The sequence below is a fragment of the Hetaerina americana genome, unplaced genomic scaffold (genome assembly GCF_022747635.1).
Source record: "Hetaerina americana unplaced genomic scaffold, ioHetAmer1.1.p SCAF_3, whole genome shotgun sequence".
Taxonomy (NCBI): domain Eukaryota; kingdom Metazoa; phylum Arthropoda; class Insecta; order Odonata; family Calopterygidae; genus Hetaerina; species Hetaerina americana.
This window is the reverse complement of record NW_027286874.1, coordinates 34,956,521-34,976,650: the sequence shown is the minus strand read 5'-3', so window position 1 is coordinate 34,976,650 and position 20,130 is coordinate 34,956,521. Positions and strand designations below refer to the sequence as shown.

Sequence of the window (20,130 nt, the reverse complement as noted above, 5' to 3'; positions counted from 1 at the left end):
CAGGATATTGATCCAGTAACCAGTAAGGTCACTGTTAAAACATCTTTAAACCATCTCTGGTACTTAGCTCCCAAAACTGTGGCTTTATCCTCATTTGATGAAAATGTTCCAATTGCCGTCAAAAAATATGACCCATATTATGGTAGAAGCAGATAAAGGTGAAGATGAGGAAGAAGAAAAAATCAACTAAAGAGGTACATTGGGCACCAAAATGGCTTTTCTTCCTTTACAAACAACGAGTTTTTGTCTTTTGTGACTCTCGTGAAAAAAACTTTCTCAATGAGATTCTCTATCAGTAATGGTTTCCTCGTAAAAGACCATTCAACATGGAAGAATGATGCTGACTACAAAAGTGCAATTGAAAAACTGGAGAAGACAGTTTTTGTGAATAATGTTGCAAAAAGAGGTATCAAACTAATTCAAGAATACAATAGTATTCACACAAAAGATGCAAATGAAAAATAATTTTTTTTTTCAGATCATTGCCGAAGACCGTAAACATTACCCAACTGCAACTAAATCTACTCTTATCAAAAAATAATATTCAATGATCGTTTGTTCACATGAGTAAGTTTTGATTCTTTACAAAGTATTGTTCTATATAAAAATGTCTTTCCCTTAAAGAAAATTGTAGCTGTTTAAAAAAGCATAACATTTTCACACATTATATATATATATATATATATACACATATCATTATATATATATATATACATGGGTCGCGGTAGTCCAGTGGGTAGAGCGTTTGACCACTGACCGGAGGGTCCGGGGTTCGATTCCCGGGCAAGGCACTCTGGGCAACTTAGCTCCACCCAAGCTAAAGTGATTTTTCAGGTACCAGGTCTTCCTGGGAAACCATAACCGGCACAGGGAAAGAAACTGGCCCCCCTACCCTGATGTGTGAATTTCACACGCCGTCGTACTGAGTGATCTTTACCTTCACCTACTAAACCGACCTTCGGGTTGATTACTGTGTTAATGTTTATATATATATATATATATATATATATATATATATATATATATATATATATATATATATATATATATATAAACAGATATAAGGAAAAGGGATAGGAACATCTCTTATCCTTTATGATGTTGTATGATTGCTCTACTACTATCCTTTCCCCTTGTGTGTTTTCTATTTTCTCCTTTGGTTGATGAAACAGCTCTCTGACACCATCTCTTGGCCAAAGAAATGGGGCACTTGTTTGCATAGAGCATTGCAGATCTCAGTATAAACTATATTTCCTGGATAGCTCAAGTGGTTAAGGGCCTCAAATGGTTAGCTCAGGCCTCTGCCTGGCAAGTGGAAAGATCCAGAGTCCAAGTCCCGGTCTAGGAAATATTTTTGCATTCGTGATCTGCTTGATTCTACCTTCCCCACCTCTCCTGTGTTAGTCCTTTATGTGTGTTCCTATCCCTTTTCCTTTTTCTATATAAATGAGTATATGTATATATATATATATATATATATATATATATATATATATATATAATTATTATTATTAGGTAATCTACCATTTAAGGTAGGCTTTTTTTTGGATGGACATAATTACTAATTAAATAATTTGTGACCCCTAGCAAAACACAACATCATACTCTACATCAGGTCCTTCTTCAGCTCTGAGTACTTTCTTTCTCCCTTCATCCCGTCCAACATCCTTATCCTGTTCCTTCCCTTCCCTCGTTTGCCTAACATTCTCCCCTCAATTACAGTCTTCAACATCCCGCTGCCGGTCAATACCCCCTTCAGCCACTTTTCCTGCCTCCATAGGATTGCTTCCAACAAATCCCTCTCTTCGCCCGACATACCAAGTACTTCCTCGTTTTTTTTCTTCTCTCTCCATTTCACCTTCTCCATTCTTCTCTACACCCAATTTCAGAAGCCTCCAATCTATGTCTATCCTACTGCTTCAATGACCACGTTTCCGCACCGTACATAGCTACACTCCATATCAAAGTTTTCACGAGTCTTATCTTAATATCCTTACTCAACGTCCCAGTCAACAACTCCCTCCTCCTTGTGAAAGCCTCTTTGCCTAGCACAATTCTTCTACTTTCACCATTTTGGTCGAATACTATTTTCCAGTTCTAGTGGTCTAGCTCTAGTTTCTGCCCTCCTAATTTAATGTTAACTTTAGGCTCCTACTTCAACTACTATCAACTCCCTGCTCCTACTGAAAGCCTCTTTTTACTAGCGCAATTCTTCTCCTTACGTCCCCACTACTTTGACCGTGTTGGTCCAAAACACTTCAGAGATGCTTAAACTGTTCTAACTGCTCTAGTTTTTGCCCTCCTATTTTAATGTTAAGATTGGCCTTTTTCTTTCTAGAAAATCGCATAACCTTTGTTTTACTAATGTTGATTCTCATCCCATACCTGTCGCACTGAATTTCCAATTCACTCAGCAATGCTTGCAGCCCCTTGACTGACTGACAAACTAAAGCTTGGTCATCAGCAAACCTAACTGATTTTACGAATTCCCCGCCCACTTTCATTCCTACCTCCAGTTCTTCCCATGCCTCTTTAATCATTTCCTCTACATACAGGTTGAACAGCAATGGTGATAATGGGCAACCCTGCCTTACACCTCTTCCTAACACTGCCCAACCAGACTCCCCGTTCCCCACCCGCACCTGAGCAGTCTGAGACATGTACAGGTTGCGGATTAGCCTCCTTTCCCTCCAATCTATTCCTATTTTCTGAGATATACTCATTAGTTTTTCCAAATTCACTCTATGAAATGCTTTTTTGAAATCTACGAAAAAGGAAAATACCTCCTGGTTGTGTTCTATATTCCTCTCGATTAATAATCTCATTACTGCAATGGCATCACGCGTACCTACACCCTTCCTAAACCCAAACTGATCATCCCCTAAGTAATCATTTGCCCTAACCTCAATCCTTTTGTTTATGATCCTGAGAAAAACTTTAGCTGTGTGGGATATCAAACTAATTGTTCTGTAGTCCTCACATGACGTGGCCTTTACCTTTTTCGGAATAGGAACTAAAACTGATCTCACAAAGTCTTCCGGCCAGATTCCCTCCTCATAAATACTACGGATCAGCCCATATAGCCTCTTCCTCCCACATTTTCCTAAGCATTTTAAAAGTTCCATGGGAATGTTATCTACCCCCACGGCCTTATTTAGTTTCATATCCCTTAATGCCCTTTCTATCTCATTGTCTAGTATGCCTGGACCTAAGCTGTCTTCCTCTACGTCATTTTCTTTTTCAATGTCTAACTTTGTTGGTCTAAGCTCCTTACTATACAGTTCTTCTATATACTCCTTCCATCTCTCTTGGATCTTTCCAGCATCAACTATTACCTTACCCGCCTTATCTCTAACTGTTAGCATAGCTCTTCCTTTCTTACTTCCCGATAACTATTTAACTTTGCTGTACAGCGCACCGATTTCACCCTTCCTCTGCAGACTTTCCATATCCTCGCACTGCGTTTTCCACCATGCTTCTTTTGCTTTATTTGTTGCCCGCCTTAATTTATTGTTTAATTCTTTGTGCCTCATTTTCCCTAACTCTGTATTTACATTCTTCCATTTTTGCCGCTTATCCATCTTTGTTATCATCTCATCCGTGATCCATGGTTTCCTAGTCCTTTTAGCGTTAACGGTTCCAATAGTGTCTTTTGCAGCTTTAGACAACCCTTTCTTGAAAATTTCCCATTTTTCTTCGATAGTACATAGCTCTTTACCATCCTCCATGATTTTCTCTACCGCCTGTTTGTATTCCTTCCTTTTCAACCCATTTAATGCTTTTACATTCCATTTTCTAACTCGCCGCCCCTGCCTTATCTTTTTGAAACGTACGCTACATTTCATAACAACTAAATTGTGGTCTGAGTCCGCTTCCGCTCCCGGGAAGCTGTGGGAATTTATCACACTGTTCCTAAACCTGTGTCTAACCATGATATAATCTAGCTGATATCTTCCTGAGTCTCCTGGCATTTTCCATGTATACCTACGTCTTTTGTGGTGTCTAAACCAAGGGTTGGTGATGACTAACCCCTGTCTCTTGCAGAACTCAACTGCTTTCTCCCCGCGGTCATTCCTCGTGCCTAAACCGTAGTCCCCGACCTCATCACCATCTCTTCCTTCGCCTACCCTCGCATTCCGATCCCCCATCACTATCAAATGTTACCCTGCTGGAACACACGCAATTATGTCCTCTAACTGATTGTATATCCGATTGACTTCTTCATCCTTATGATTGCTCGGTGGCATGTATACCTGAATAATAACCAAGTTCGTCGGTTCTGCTTTTAGCTGTACTGGTAATATTCTATCCGTTGCTTGTTCTATGTTTACAACGCTTTTTCCTTCCTTTTTATCCAATATTATGGCAACCACTCGTTGGTTCTCTTCCCCTATACTTTATATTATTCTATAACTAATACTCCAGTAATCCCCGCTATCTTTCCATCTCACCTCGCATAGACCTAAAATATCTATATTTCCCCTTCCCATCTCTCGCTTAAGATTCTCCAATTTCCCTCTCCTCATCATTGTCCTTACATTCCACGTTCCTATTCTAACTACTTTGGTCTTCTTTTCCTACGTCTTCTGTCCTGCTGCTGCTGGTTTTCCCTTGCAATGGTTTCGTGGGATGACAACCGCGGAAGCCTTGCTTCCCCTGCTGCTGGGCACGACACACGGCCGATTGGGCCGAGCCCCATAGTTGCCAGGACTCAAAATCTCTGTATCGTCCATCATGTTAATCTTGGGAATGATAATTGAGGTGGTTTCCCGTTGCCTTCCTCAATAATGTTTTTAACGTGACACCATCACTTACTGGCCACCCCTCTGGGGTCAGACGCCGTTGCAGCCGCCTCACTGAGGAACAGACACTGCGTGGACTACCTTTCGTCTGGCTCCTAACCTTCGACCTATCTGGCATGGGTGACCCTACCAGGAGCAATTATTATTACTCCCAGCAGCACAGCTCTAGGGGTCATCGGAACGCACAAGCCCTTCCACCACGTCAAGGTTGTAGTCCGGGGAGGGATATATATATATATATTTAGCGCATATAAATACATATACATACACACACACATATAAAGTTATTAAAGAAATTATGGATTGGAAATACCTTGAAGCTGTTTACATAAATTTTCAGAATGTTACCATAGTATACTCTCCAAGGAATAAATACTTTTGATTGAATATTTTTTTTATTTGTCCCTTGACTGTAAATCTAGTGAAAAAGTTAACTGTTTAAATGCTATATTAAATAAAGGCACAGCTTAAATTAAAAACAATTTAAAAGTTAAAGTTCTCCCATCAGAAGGGGGGGGGGGGCAATGAGCCCTTCAAAAGCTTCCTCAGGGTAGGTTGAAACTTTGTGAAATGTTTAGCACATCAAAGGTGAGCAACATACCGAGAAGATGGTAAACCAGACTATGAAGTATTACTAGCAACCACCAACCAAATATTCTAGGCATATTTATTCTAGATTTATCATAGAATTCACTATGGATAGTTATTTCTTTTTATAGTTTTTAGTGAGAGGTTCTGGTAAGTAAGTGTAAGTTTTGCCTATTTATTAATGAAGGTTAATGTCAAATTGATTAGAGGTATACTTTTAAAAGCCTGGCTTAATGTTTTGTTTTTGCAATGACCAATTGATTAGTCAATTCTATCAGTTATTTAATTTATATATTCAATTCATTCATTTTAGTTCAATTATCACTTCTCCAACTACGTTGAACGCACTTACTTAGTCTAAATTGGAAGAGATTCCTAAGATTAGTTCCTGATAAATTCTGATGACATCACCCAACAATTTCACTATATATTCAGTACACCGTGGATGCTCAAAAATTGCTTGCTCCATATTAACTTCTGACCACACTGAAACATTTGAGCTGAAATATTATATCACATACCTCGAAGGATGCATAATTTTCTTGTATGCAGATTACAGATAATCCAGAGATCACAGGTTTATGTACATAGGACTTTGTTGATTAGTCTGATATTATCTGTTTGCTCTAGATATGCATGTTCCGAATCATCTACATTTTCAATTATAAATTAAAAATCATCACACTCTAGTTAAAGTACATTAAAACTAATAATGGAATGCACCACGCATGCGTTTTATGACACTAAGTTTGGACTCCATAAAAAAAGTTACATACTTTATGCCTTCGATTGAAGATCGATTTGGGGTATGGACATCACAGTGTAAAAGAGAAATTATTTTTAATCACAGAAAATACTATATTGAAAAGTATCCTTCGCCAATGTGAATATTCCCACAAGTATAGTCACAAAGTAAGGGGCTCATTAAATCCGTAAGTCGAAGGTTAAACTTACCTATTAATTAATCGGCATAACTGCTCATACATATTAAACGCCTTTAAGTGTTGGCTTCACATATTAACATATTTATAGTATTAGTTTTAATCCACCAATACTATGAAAAAATAATATAGTCCACCCAATTTGGCAAAATTCAAAATTTAACTCCTTTAAATATGGTAAACTTCGCTCGTTACTCACTCCCACATGCTGATTGGCTTAGATAAAACTACCATATAATACTCAGAGGATTTTCTCATTAAATAAAAATAATTAAGTAGAATTCAATCGAGCATTCATACGCATCTTGCAAAGTAAAAGTAAATCTTCACATTTATCACGTCAAAGATATTTTTTGTATTGTGTTCATGAACTTAATTTTCCCTCGCTTAATTGTCAGTTTACCTTTTTCTGCCATCTACCGGATTTGAAAATTATTACTTTTGATGGCGGGTTTCAAAATAGAATTGGCTTTCCACCTCGGAACCTGCCAACATTTGAAATCAAAATCATTTCTTTCTAATAAATGATTGAAATAAGCTAAACAATATTTTACAACACAACAGCATAAGTTCTTCGTTAAAAAAAGCATAATTTGATGGAGACCTCCGCCTCATGTTAATGATGCAATCAAACTTTACCCACAATCATAATGGCGGAATATGAAAGTAATGAGTGATTTCAGGTGGGCGTAGAGCTTCGTATACAGTCGTAAAACAAAATCTGAAGGTATTGAATGAATTTGGAATGATATATAATAGATTAGGGGCAAATATAGACTAATATTAATTTTACAGTGAACCCAATAATATCCACGATTTTACTGCCGGGCAAAAAATAGTGAAAAATTACAAAAATAAATTTTACAAAATCGAAACATTCCAAAGCATTTTTATGGTTTTATCAAAATCAAAAGTATACACACTATCAATTTGATTTATATCATTTTCATTGAAATACTTATCTTAAATTGATTTTTTCCCAAATCGCGTTCGAATAGTTAATATACCATTTCAGTTTCATTTATTTACTATTTGAATACAGATTCCAAATGGGTCATTCTGTTAACACTCGATAATGAATTTACCTTTACGCATACAGATAGTATTTTGAAAACGTCATCCAAAGACTCAGTGGTAATTTTGCTTGTAAATTTGTATGCAATTCTGCTGTCTTGTTTCTTTCAATTGTAACATGCAATACAAAAGCCGTAACCACAACAATCAACCCTAAGGTCGTTTTGGTAGGATATATAGTTCACCAAGCACTAAGCCCGACGGCGTGTGAAATTCACACATCAGGGTAGGGGGGTCAATTCCTTTCCCTGTGCCGGTTATGGTTTCCCAGGAAGACCTGGTACCCGAAAAATCACATAGCTTGGGTGTTTATGCTGCACTTGCCCAGGAATCGAACCCGGGCCCCCCGCTCAGTAGTCGAACCTCACCTCCTCTACACCTGGACTAACGCGGCCCACATAACATACTATATAAAATGTAATATAACAGTATTATGTATGTATACATAAAGAGTCATTCTGTGGAATTCTGGTAAGACTTTCTTAAAACTTTGTTGTTGATTTGATTGTTAAAACTATGAAGATCAAATAGATTTTATGCGATTCTTCATGGGATCATGTACTTTTTCAAAATAGTGTAAATATATTTTATGCCCTCACACATATATATTGATAAAAAATTGTTTTTAAAAAAAGATTAATAAAACTAAAAATAACTCACTTAAATATTTTGGTGGTCCCAGCCAACTTCATCGGGATACGATTGAAAAGAAAAATGAAAGAATTATATGTGAGAATGACTTTTGCAATTTGTAAAAGGAAATCTGTATTAGGAATTTGTGGATTGGATGTTTGGAAAGGAAATGTTGGAGAGAGGGGAGACCTTCTCCATTGGGGATGGATTTGTATAGGGAGGTCAAATCAACAGTGGCAATAATTATTCCTGTATTATGAGGGAGGAGGTATAATTAAGTTTTTCTTAAGGAAATTGAGTCTTTTATGTATGATGCCAGGGATTAGATAATTGGCAGGAGATGGTAGTCAACAAATGCGGAGATGTATTCTCTTCAAGAATTATGAGAGGAAACAATCGGTTAAACAGGAATGACAGGTTTATAAATTTTCGGGCGGATGTAGAACTGAGGGGTTCATGCGGAGAGAGTTTAGAGAGTTCTTTGTCAGGTAGACCTTCAAAGGGACCTCTATCCTTAAGAAAGGTTCTGATATCTTTTTGAAAGATAGGGTTTTGGTCTGTCAAGATGGCTGCATATGAGGTTTCATTAAGCCATCTCATGGTCTCTTTGATTTAATCTATGGTGCTAAGTGCTACAACTCTGGAACCTTTATCTACTGAAGTGATGACGATGCTGGGATTTTTGATGAGTTTGTTTAAGCAAATGATTCAGGTGTGGAAAGATCAGTGATGTTGAACCACATTGTTATCATTATTCATGCATGGAGAATATGATGTACTTCAACAGACTTCGCTTTTTATATTTCTCTTCTATGCTTTAACAACTTCTTCATTCTTAGTCATCACATTCCAATTTATTGATTGAAAATTGTGTGGCATGCACCAAAAAGCTTCACCTCATCTGTAAGTCCCTCTGTCTTGAACACAACGTGTGTTCTGTTAATTAGTCTAAGAAAGTGTAATGAAGGCTAATTTTAAACTTCACCATCATAACTAACTTATTTACACAAAATTAGGAGGATATACTTTTAAAAAAAAACCATTTGGCATATGGTTTTTATTTCCTAGCAAAATTTTCAATGACCATTAGGAGAATATAGATGGACCATCAGTGATGTCATTTTTACAGGTTTCTCTATGATAAATATTCCAATTTAATTGGCAATCAGCCACATTTTCTGGTGCATAACCTGTATGTGTTATAATGATAATGAATTTTAACCAACATAAGTTCAACACTAGAGCAAAAAAAATACATAACACATTTTTTTAATTTTAAAAAATTAAACTGAGTCTGCTGGACTTTTGATGTGTATTTGTATCTCCACAATAATTACCAAAATATGATCACCACATGTAGGATAATCATCTTAGATTTAAAAAAGAGACTTTAATATTTTTCCAAAGCATAAAATTTTTAATCGACAATGTATGTTGTAACTTACAAAGAGTCTCTTTAGGAAAAATGCTACTCTGAAGATGACTTGGTGAGTAAAATGGTTGATCAAGACTTCCAATTTTGTGGAAATGCAATAATACTCTTTTTTTAAATAATAATATCTTCCGTCAAATCTAGCCCGAAACTGTGAACAGAATTCACGCTAGTTTTTCCCAAATCTTTCATGGTATTTCATACAGTTGGGACAAATCCACATGAATTATTGAGGTGCAAACTGTGAGACTGGCCATTGATTGGCTATTGACTCTAGCTCAATCCTCCTGACATAGTCTTAAAATATTTTAGTTAAACCCTCATTCACCAACAAATTTAAGTGGCAGTATATAATGGGATTCCTGTTTCAAAAGAGGATACCCTTGCTTCTACTTCACTTTCCTTGGATGACCATTGACTTTGGGAACCATCTCTAAAATTGCAAAAGTAATCTGGTAGAGAAAATTTATTGCATTCCTCTTCAACTTAATTAAGGCCTAGGACATCAGCATTGACTACTCCCAATTCCCATTTTAGACAATTTACTCTTGGTTACTCAGTAATAATTTATAACCTTTTATGCAAAATTTGTTGGAAAAGTAAAAAGTATCAGAATTCATATTCTTCACTAAATATTTTTACAAATATGTAAAGCAAACATTCATAAGTGAGGACACAGATATACATATAAACTCTGGTTAAAAACTTAACCAAGCATAGAAACACAAGGAAAGGACACTCACAAATTTGTTAGACATATTGACAGACAGGCTGCCATCTTCAGATTCTAAAGATAAAAACCTGCCTGTTGAAACATCTAACATATTTGTGCATATCATTTTTTTCCCTGATTATCAAAATTTTTTGAATTTGTGTTTCTATCACTAATGGTAAAAAAAATGCACAAAAGAATGATCATTTTCCAAATTTAAAAGAATTGTAAAGTGGTACAATGCTGCAAGAGAGATTGGATTACACATCAATAAGCTACATGAAATTAAAGTAATATTACTTAACAAGCTTGATTTTTCAGAATCAATTCTGATATTTCCTCAAGAAAACAAGGAATTCCTAGAAACTACGGGAGATGCTGCAACAGTGACTTCTAACAGAGACATCTGCTAGCTAATCTGTATTTCAATGCAACAATTTCTGAGTGTGAAAATCGGGATCAAAGACCGTGATACCAGTCTAGGTGAATGATTTATACACTCTGAAATTGTTGCATTGAAAATAAGGAAGAAACTTTTGACAGATTTCTATTATTTTGTAAAAATCCTCTACTTCATTTATTTTGTGTTTTTTTAGTATGTTATATTTTTCAAAATGATTCCTCATATTTCGCTATTTCACCTACTGACTGGAGGACCCAGGTTCGATTCTGGGTGACCCTCAGCTTCTTCCAAGTTGAGTGATTGTTCAACTATCAGATCTACTTGGGAATCAACAAGCACCACAGGAAAATGAACTGCTTAACTTACCCTGATGTATAAATTCAAAGTATGTTGGGCTTAAAAGCAGTAGTAATTGTGATCTACCCTCACTTATCAGACCAACCTTTGAATTGATTACTTCATTTTTGCATTTAAGGTTAACTGTACTGAGCTGCTCAGATATTTCATGGGGCAGTAATACCAATGGTATGCATAATCTCAGTTGACCCTAAGGATTTATAATGTCACGTCAAATCCAATCACTTACTAATGTGAATATTCACTTAGTATGGAGATGACCAACAAATTCGATTTTATAAAAATTAAAGCAAAGAAGTTTGCTCATTAGTGAATGTGAAAATTGTAACCTTAGTAACACTATTTGTAAGTCATTGATTGAGCTGTTTAATGGTTGGTTTTCAACTTAATTAGCAGTCGGCCATAAAGCTGAGTGTCAGCCTCAACCATAGGTTAAAGTTAACCTTCAGTTTAATAAGACATTGCAAAACCTGGCCTTAGTTGATGATTCATTCAGTTACCACATCTTTGTTGATGGACTACCTTTTGTGTGAATTTCAAACAGCATTGAGTTTAGTACCCATTAAGTAATCTCTATCCTCACTTATCAAATCAAATAAAGGTTGATTAATTACTAAGTATTTCTATCCCAGAGCCAACGGTAAGATTAACACTCCATTATCAATAATAATCTCTATTGGTTTCTAATTTCATAGCTTTGACATGAAACAGGTCATAGTTTACAATGTAGGGTTTAAAACAAATCTGGTTAGAAAAAATAGTCTTTTAAGTCAAAGAATTTTTTTTCCTGGAGGATGGAACTCATTCTTTTTTTCAAGATGTTGTTTTTGGGAGAAGATTTCTCAAATAGTGAGAGTTTATCATAAAATTTTGCTATTGTATTAAATACATCTTTTTGATAGGTCATCAGTCTGTAATCTTCTCTGTGTACATCACCTTTATTACATATGTAATAATCATAGTGATGCTCATTATTAAAAAAACTGGGTGTTATTTGATCAGACAAAAATTCCACAGTGCAACTTATACAGGCATGGATATGGTAGTATCTCCAATGATTTAAATGAAATTCGACCTTGAGGCCAATATGGTTCTCCTAATATTGTCTTGGCAGCCCTTTTTCTAATAGAAAATAGGAACCTTTTTTGAATGAGGTGAATGGCCCTAAAAGATGATGCCATTCACTAAGTGGCTCTGCACTCAAGCAAAATGTATCTTCACTGACAGTATCATGAAGATGGTGTAGCATGAAAATACAAGTGAACAATTTGAGTGATGTCTTTATGCAGTGTTTCCAAATCAGACCCTCTTTTTACCATTAACCTAGGAGCTAACTAGTATGTGCCCTTCCAATACATGAGTCCTCTAGCTTTATTAGAAGGCTCTGAAATGGTGAGGATTGCTTTGTATGACATTGAAGGTAAGATTTCTTCTTTTTATTTAACAATTAATTATTAGAAAAAAAACACCACTGAGTAAACAGAAGTATTCCCGTTGGCTTTTGGATAAAACGTCTTCCTAGTGTACTTCATAAGAGTGAATAGGTTCAATCTATGGCTGGCAATGACACGACAACAGGGGGTCATGGGATGGGGAGATTGATAACCACACCCACCGTTTCTTCCCCAAAAAATGGCTCTGCAGCCTCTAATCCCCCAGAAAATTCTATGAAAATCAAATATAACAACAGTTGGAGAAAGTACGAACAGTTAACTATAGTTTGAGGTGTCAGGGTGTGTCTTGATAGATGAAGCAAAGAAATTTTGGGATTTTCAGCCTGTACCCTTCCAAAACCTAACTTACATGGCAGAATACCAATGAATAATAAAAACAATTTAAAATGATAGTTTTTACAAAACCAATTGAAATATTAACTTCATCCTTTATAATGGCTTTACCATTTATCCAAACATGATTGTTTGGTTCTTTGAAAAATATGCAGAGGAAAACCTTTATTATTTTGTGTATGACCCCCATTAATGAGGCACACCCCCTAACTTTTCAGTCTAACCACATTGCTGCCATATAAAGCAATTTGATTCAAACATCAACTTTTTGTTCAGTTGATGGTCTGGCTGACAAAATAATCAGATTCATTATGTATCCATTTAAACTAAACAAAAACATTATACCAGGAATGCAGTTTGACATTGTTTTACTTACTTACAACTGTAATTTGTCATATGGTACCAATAATGAGTATAATAGTACTGTATTTATTAGAACTATTATGGTTCAAGGTAAATTTTATCCTCCCCTTTATCTCACACGCAGAGGGTTCAGAATACTGGTATATTGGCTAGTAATTAGCTAAAAATTTCACACATTAAAGCTAACCAATCAATACACCCTTTCTTTTACAATACTGAATTTAACACTGCGTAGAAGAAAATTAAGAAATCAAATTGTATACTTCAGGACACAATTAATTTTCTCATGAAAATTGATTTGTACCTCAATGATGCACTAACAGGGATGCTATTGATGCATTAGTCAATTGAAAATGTCTCCATTCGTATCATAGAGGATGTATTTATAGAACAGAGACAATTATTTTCCTGATACTAGCCAAATATGAGAGATAAATATTGTTCTTTTTCTTGTGAATGTTTCTACATTCTCATCCTTTTAATGAGGAAGCATATAAACTTGATGTGTTAACAAATAATTATTTTTGTTTCCTTCCAGTGTAATCAATCATTCTAGTACAAAACACCATCTTTACTCTGCTCTTAGATTGATTTTCAAACATTTTTCTCAAACATATTATCATATCTTTTCTTCTGAAGACTGGAATGTCTTAAAATTTAGGCAGTAAATCACTTTACTTCCTTCCCACCTGCTATTTTATATTTAATGTTTGTCACTCCATACTCTTATTCCTAAGGAGAGACAATCCACAACCAGCTCTCAGCATTTTTTCTTCCTCGTTCTCTAACACCCTACATCTCCCATGGGTTCATTAAGCTTTCCCTTGAAGTTTTTCCCTTCTGAAGAACCAAATGAGGGGAAGATATAACTATGAATTCTTTCACAAAAAGGCCCTGTAGCATGATATGTTCTAAAGATATTATAACACATATTCAATTGTTTCTGGCTCAACTTTGTAGAAGTTCATGTTGATTAAATGAAGAACGCAATATATTTTTCCACTGTTCTTTAGTTTGGTACAACTAGTTTCAACGCCTACCGATGTAGGCACCTGATGATGACGCATAAGCGTTGAAACAAGTAGTACAAAAATAAATTACAGAGGAAAATACATTGTGTTCTTCAAAAATGATATTTTAACACCTTTATTGTGGTTGATCCTCCTTGCCAACTGCAAGTCCCATTTGATGCCTTTATTCGTTTGTTCATTAATACATAATTATTACCATAAAAATAGTACATGTTATTGTAAAACCTATATTCTCCTAACCATATTCATTCCATCGCTTGTTTCTTTACCACAAGAATCCAAAAAAGATGTTAAGCTAAGTAACAGCACATGTTAACATCAACAAAAACTCATCTCAAAATCTCATAAGCCATCAGTTGCACAGCCATGCAAATAGATAGAATTTAATTACCATACATAATCAAAAGTAATTCTTATGCATTAGATACATCATTGAGGCAATTACTTCAAAAGCCACATGCCCAAAATTGTCTATGTAATTACTCTGTTTATGTAAATGCTTCCTATTATATAGATTTTCGAATCTCATCGTATATGTATTGCCCTTCCCTCTCCGAGAACACCAGCATCGTATCCTTTTGTATCTCACCTATGAATATTCTCGGGTTAGAGGGATTATTTAAGGGGGGATTTCTATCTCCGTCATCACCTAGTCCATTCTGCAATATTCAAACCACGGAGTATAATTGTCTCAAATAACTTATTAGTACACAACGTACATACACAATTATGAACACACTGAAAATTAATGCCAAAAAACTTTTTTTACCTTCTCTTCAAAATTTATGTATAATAAAATCGCATATGGATCAGTCAAATTTATCAATAACGATGTTTCCAATTTTTAAAACTAAATCATTTCTTCGCAAACAATTAACAACGGATACATTTTAACCAGCAAATACATCTAAAAAATTGATTAAGGATCAACATTTTACTGACCATAGTTGGAGTTGTTTGAAATTTAGGTAGGTGCAAAAGGAATAGTGAAGTGCAACTACTTCACACACACACACATTGGTAATAACTATAAGAACAGCAATTTTGCAAAGGAATAATTTAAAATTCCATACGCGAGGCTGAGGCAGCTTAAGTAAATAGCCGTCATTTTACATAGTCAAACGACTTTTGATTGATTAGAATGGCTATGAATGAAACTGAGAAGGCAAATTGGATACGAAGCATAGCTCTTAAACCACCAGGGTTCATAATTTCTAACTTTTATAAATAAAAATATTACTATTCCGTTCATAGTAATGCAAAGTCTCCGTCTTGCTACATTGTCCCAAAAATATTACGACAGCCTCTTCAAAATAATAACCAACTGAGAGAAGGTATTACTTACTTTCGGACAAATATTGACTCAAAAAATATTCGACTAAGGTAGAATTAGCTTTTTGAACACATGGATAACCGTTTAACAACGAATTTAAAGAAACGTCACCTATTACAAATCAAAATGTCATTCGCCAAAAACAACAAGGGCCAAGCCTAATTCTGGAATGATTGAAACACGAAAATGGAGCCACACCATAATATGCACGTCTGAACAAAAATACAAGATATTATTATCTTTATAAAGTAGAAGGCATTGATTTATAAACTTTGTTACATACGGTTCGCTTATTAATTATATTACTTCAAACTAATATTTTTGTATCTTTTACAATAGTTCACTATAAACACCAAACACAATGCGCCTGTTGCCATAGTAACATAGACACTCTGCCACCTATTCAAATCCAGCGCAACTACTATGTGACGTAATCATCCAGGAGCCTAGTAAATTAAAAATGGCTGCTCCAAGTACTGGACGGACCCAAATGGATCCTCAAGGAGGCACTCCTGCTGGGCTCATGGATCGCTTGAAGCTACTTTATCCAATGGTAAATGAAGAAGAAACTCCTTTACCGAGATCGTGGAGCCCTAAAGATAAATACAACTACATTGGACTGTCTCAAAATAATTTGCGAGTGCACTATAAAGGTAAGTCTTGTAGCTCTACATTCATTGGCTTTATGCGTATAATGGATTTTGCTTCACGAAGGGATATATTTGTCCATCCAAATTCTCCTATCCTCTAACATCTGCTCTTCACTCGCCTTTCGTGCATTTGGCATTGAATGTAAAAGTTTGAAAATGCCTGTCATTGTGATATTACTTGAGAAAGCTTGTTTCGTCTATGTCATCGACCAGTGAACTCCGCTGCCATGTCTCCAAACAAAGAAATCAGCTGATCTGGTATCTGGTTGTGTCATGACCCAAGTGATAAGTTTTATAGAAAATGCGTAGAACGTAGTTATTGAGTTGTGAAAATAATAGAGAGGCGTCTAAGTAATTAATTAAAATTTTAGAGTTTTAAAGAAAAATTAAATAAATTGTGATCCTAACCTCCCATCCTGTTTTATGTACAATGGCGACAATAACAACAATATAATGTTTTTTTGCGATGATTGCGACAGAAAATTTTACCTTCGATATCATATATAGCAAATTCTTGAAGTTCAAAAAGATCGCGCTAGGTGTTTTTATAAATGTATTTCAGAGGTGTGTTATAAAATATATTTTTAGATGGCATATTGTAAATATCGTGCAGTGGAGGATTAATTTGAGGTCTCCTGCGACCTTCACTATTTTACCAGTGTACATCATACCATTCTTGCAGCTTTTACGTCGAACAGCTGTGTCTGAATCGTCATTGCGAATCACGTCAAATTTTATGGGAGGATGTATTTCGTGTTTGTGCATTTTGTCCGATTATAATTAGTAATTTAATCGTAACAATATTTTTAATTCGTGATTCTTGGTTTGTCATTTTCGAAAATGGTAGTATCGCCTTGCGCAACCTCACGGAATATTTATTTATGTTTTGGATTATGTAAATTTCTACAAGTTGTAATAATACAATTCATGATTAGCTCAAATTCTTACAATTTAATTCATATGTGGCAAGTGTATACGAATATGAGGCGAATTGATCCCAGTTCATGAATTTTATTTCATCTGCAGTATGGAGGTCCCCCCGAGCAATGGCACAAAATATTGTTTTCAATAATTTATTTTGTACTCTCCGCCATTTTGAAGGCATTATTGCGCAGATTTCTGTTCATTTCCGGCAGTGTCTATTTTAACTCTTTCTTACGGTTCTGCAAGGGTATTTCTTCTTTTCTGTTTCCAAGGCCGTGCACTGGCTTCGAACTCTGCCCTCCATCTATCTTGCGTCGTACTACTACTGCCTTCTTAGTGACCCTCGATCTCCGTGTTCTAATTATTCATGCGTCATTTGAATGCTGTAATTGGTAATAACTCTTGAAAGGCGTGATTGTTTAATAATTGTAAAGAAACGACATTACGTGTGAATCTGAATTAGATATTGTGAAATAAAATTAATGCTTGAATGGACCGCGTAAATTACGTGATACTCAATGAACTGGGATTCCAATTTTCGATTAGTGTTTTCTCTTGGAATACTATTTTCAAGAAAGTACGTCAATTCTTTGCACCCGTTCTCTAAAAGACCTACCTTGTTTGAGTGTCGCATTGGCTCTCCCACGACAAGTGCCAGCAGGGGTCTCAAAGCTTAAGAACACGATATCCAGACATGAAACCGAGCTTTTGAGATGTGAATTAAAATTGATTCTTTTTAAATACATATTTTTTATATTCCCACACAAGTACGCATGTAATGGCTATTGCAATGTATGAGTGTTTAGCTCCAGTTAGTCCTCTTCCCGTGTTTAATATAAATCACTGACTAAATATTAGCCATGTGGATCCTTATAGTAATTCATAGTTAATTTTAGCTAATATTTTTTATTTTTTAATCATTGGTGGTTCAGCTGCCACTGTTCGCTGGTAATATAAATTTTCCGCCAACAGTTTTATCTGTACCATGCAGTATCATATGGAGGTATATATCTTTCATCATATGATGTCATTACTGTTGAACGAAGCTAGAGTATTATTTTCTGAGCAAAATTTAAACAAGTGTTTGGTGTAATGCAAGGCCTCTTGTGTTTGGTAGAGGTGACCAATCCTAAGTAATGATATTGCTGAAAACGATATTTATTGACGTTATAAATTTTCCATGGCATTGACATAACTGAGAATAGCCATCCTTTATGCTAATGTCATTCCTCTTTACTAGTGAAAAGAACTTTAAAAAATTTTTCTACTGATATTTCTGTCCTTGACAGTTATCTTGAAAAGAAATGCTTGTTTTTGTTGACATTTAGAAATTGCAAATTAGATGTCTCTCATAATAATGTACGAGTTGAGGCTACTTTTTTTTATAAGGTAATGTATAACTTACTTATAGTGCATTTCTTTTTTTAAAAAAATCGGTGAAGTAGCTTAACTCTATGTGCAGCAAGTGCTTTGGTGTGCACATGTCACTTGCTAGTTATTTGCAGTATTTCATATTTCTGTTATTATGTGAATTTAGTATTCAAGGTGTTGTTATTAATATGTCAGTTTTGAGGTTGTTTTATTTGGTCCAACACCAGCTAGCTTTTATTAGGGCATATAACTATGAAAGGATTTGTAATAGAGTTGGTTGTTGATTGGTTTGGACCACACTCTACCTTGATATGATTAATCAACGCAGGAATCAACTCAAAGGTTTATTTAGAAGTTGGCAATATGGATCGACTGGAATTAATCCTTAAGGTATATGACTATGACACAGTTGGCTTCGGGGCTAATTTTTTGCCTGTGCCACAATCAATTTTCTATGAAGTTGAGGGTAATGAGAAAATCAAAACTTCTTATTTTTATACCTGCTGTCCCAAGGCATCAGCCAGGTGGTGAAACTGACCCTCAAGGTAGTAAAGTGCTCTACATCATATATTAACATACTGCCTCTAATTTTCCATTAAATTTCAAACATTAATGATTGACAGTAGAACTGAAGCAATTAGTGTTGGTGATATGCAGGCATTGTTAAATACAGTGGTTTCAAATATTTTTGGTCTGTGAAAAATATTTTGTACCTTTCAGAATGCGTTCTCTATGTGGTAAGGCTTTTGCTAAATCGTGGCTTTGGCCCCCTGTCTTTGAATCATGACTTCTCATATTGGGAGTGGCTAATAGGAGGTAATTGATTGTTGGTGGGGTTTGAATCATTTGTGCAGATCCCCTATTTACTTTGGAATTTTTTTGAAGATGTTATACATTTTTTATAAAGTCAGTAACAGAAGTTGTTTTACAAAGCAGTGCTTTATTATGCTGTGAAATTTGCCATTCTGTGACTGACTATTCACTGCAGATTGAATTTGTGCCTTTCAAGCAGGAACTGTCATGTTATTTTTTGTAAGGATAATATAAGGCTAATGACCAGCGTAGAAGTTAGTTGTAGAGGAGTCTCATTCAGCAATGCATATAAATGATGATTGAATAGTTGTAATTGAAATAGGAGAAAATAGCTTTCCATTTTTTTTCATTTTAATATGCTTAACATATATTATATTTTTAATATGTGTATATGTAGGGAATCTTTTGGTTAGTTGGCCTTTATGATGTTATGTTAGGCTTCTTAGCAATGAATTTTAAAGTGGTTGGTTTCAATTGTTTTTTAATTCGATTTTTAAGTTGCTTGGTTGCCTCTTTGTTCTGAATATTTACTTCAGGTTTGTATGAACCTGCAGTTTTTTTTTATCCTCTCCAATCAGGGTTAAATTGATTTTTATCCAGTATGATTTTAATGGCCAGCAAAAATTTTGTTCTATCTGAATCTTTCATAATTGTTAGCTCTCCTTTGGATTTCCAGAAAAGCTTTTCCTTTGTAATTTAGATTTTTTGCTGAAGGTGAAAATGGTCAAATAACTAGCCATTTTGAATTTTGTGATTGATGGTGCCTGTTATATTTCTCATATGTTAGAGCAAGAAATGTGTCACCATTGGAGGGATGGTCTTGGTCATGGTTCATAATGCGTGTGTGTTATCATCTCCATTGTTTATGCAGTGGCTAGCAAATATTCTGCGATACTTGATAATTAGTAATCTTGAT

General features: G+C 35.3%; 1 protein-coding gene across 2 annotated transcripts in view; it reads left to right on the top strand.

The window, feature by feature from the left end:
• The first annotated feature begins 15,910 nt into the window (after positions 1–15,910).
• RanBPM (Ran-binding protein M) overlaps positions 15,911–20,130 on the top strand; it is a 64,695-nt gene continuing 60,475 nt past the window's right edge. Inside the window, exon 1 of one of the 2 annotated variants that reach the window (XM_071588721.1) lies at positions 15,911–16,109. In XM_071588721.1, the coding sequence (XP_071444822.1) occupies positions 15,917–16,109 (193 nt within the window). In that variant the 5' untranslated portion in view covers positions 15,911–15,916. Of the gene's footprint in view, positions 16,110–17,219; positions 17,423–20,130 lie in introns of those variants that run through there. The other variant, XM_071588722.1, reaches the window with a different exon arrangement.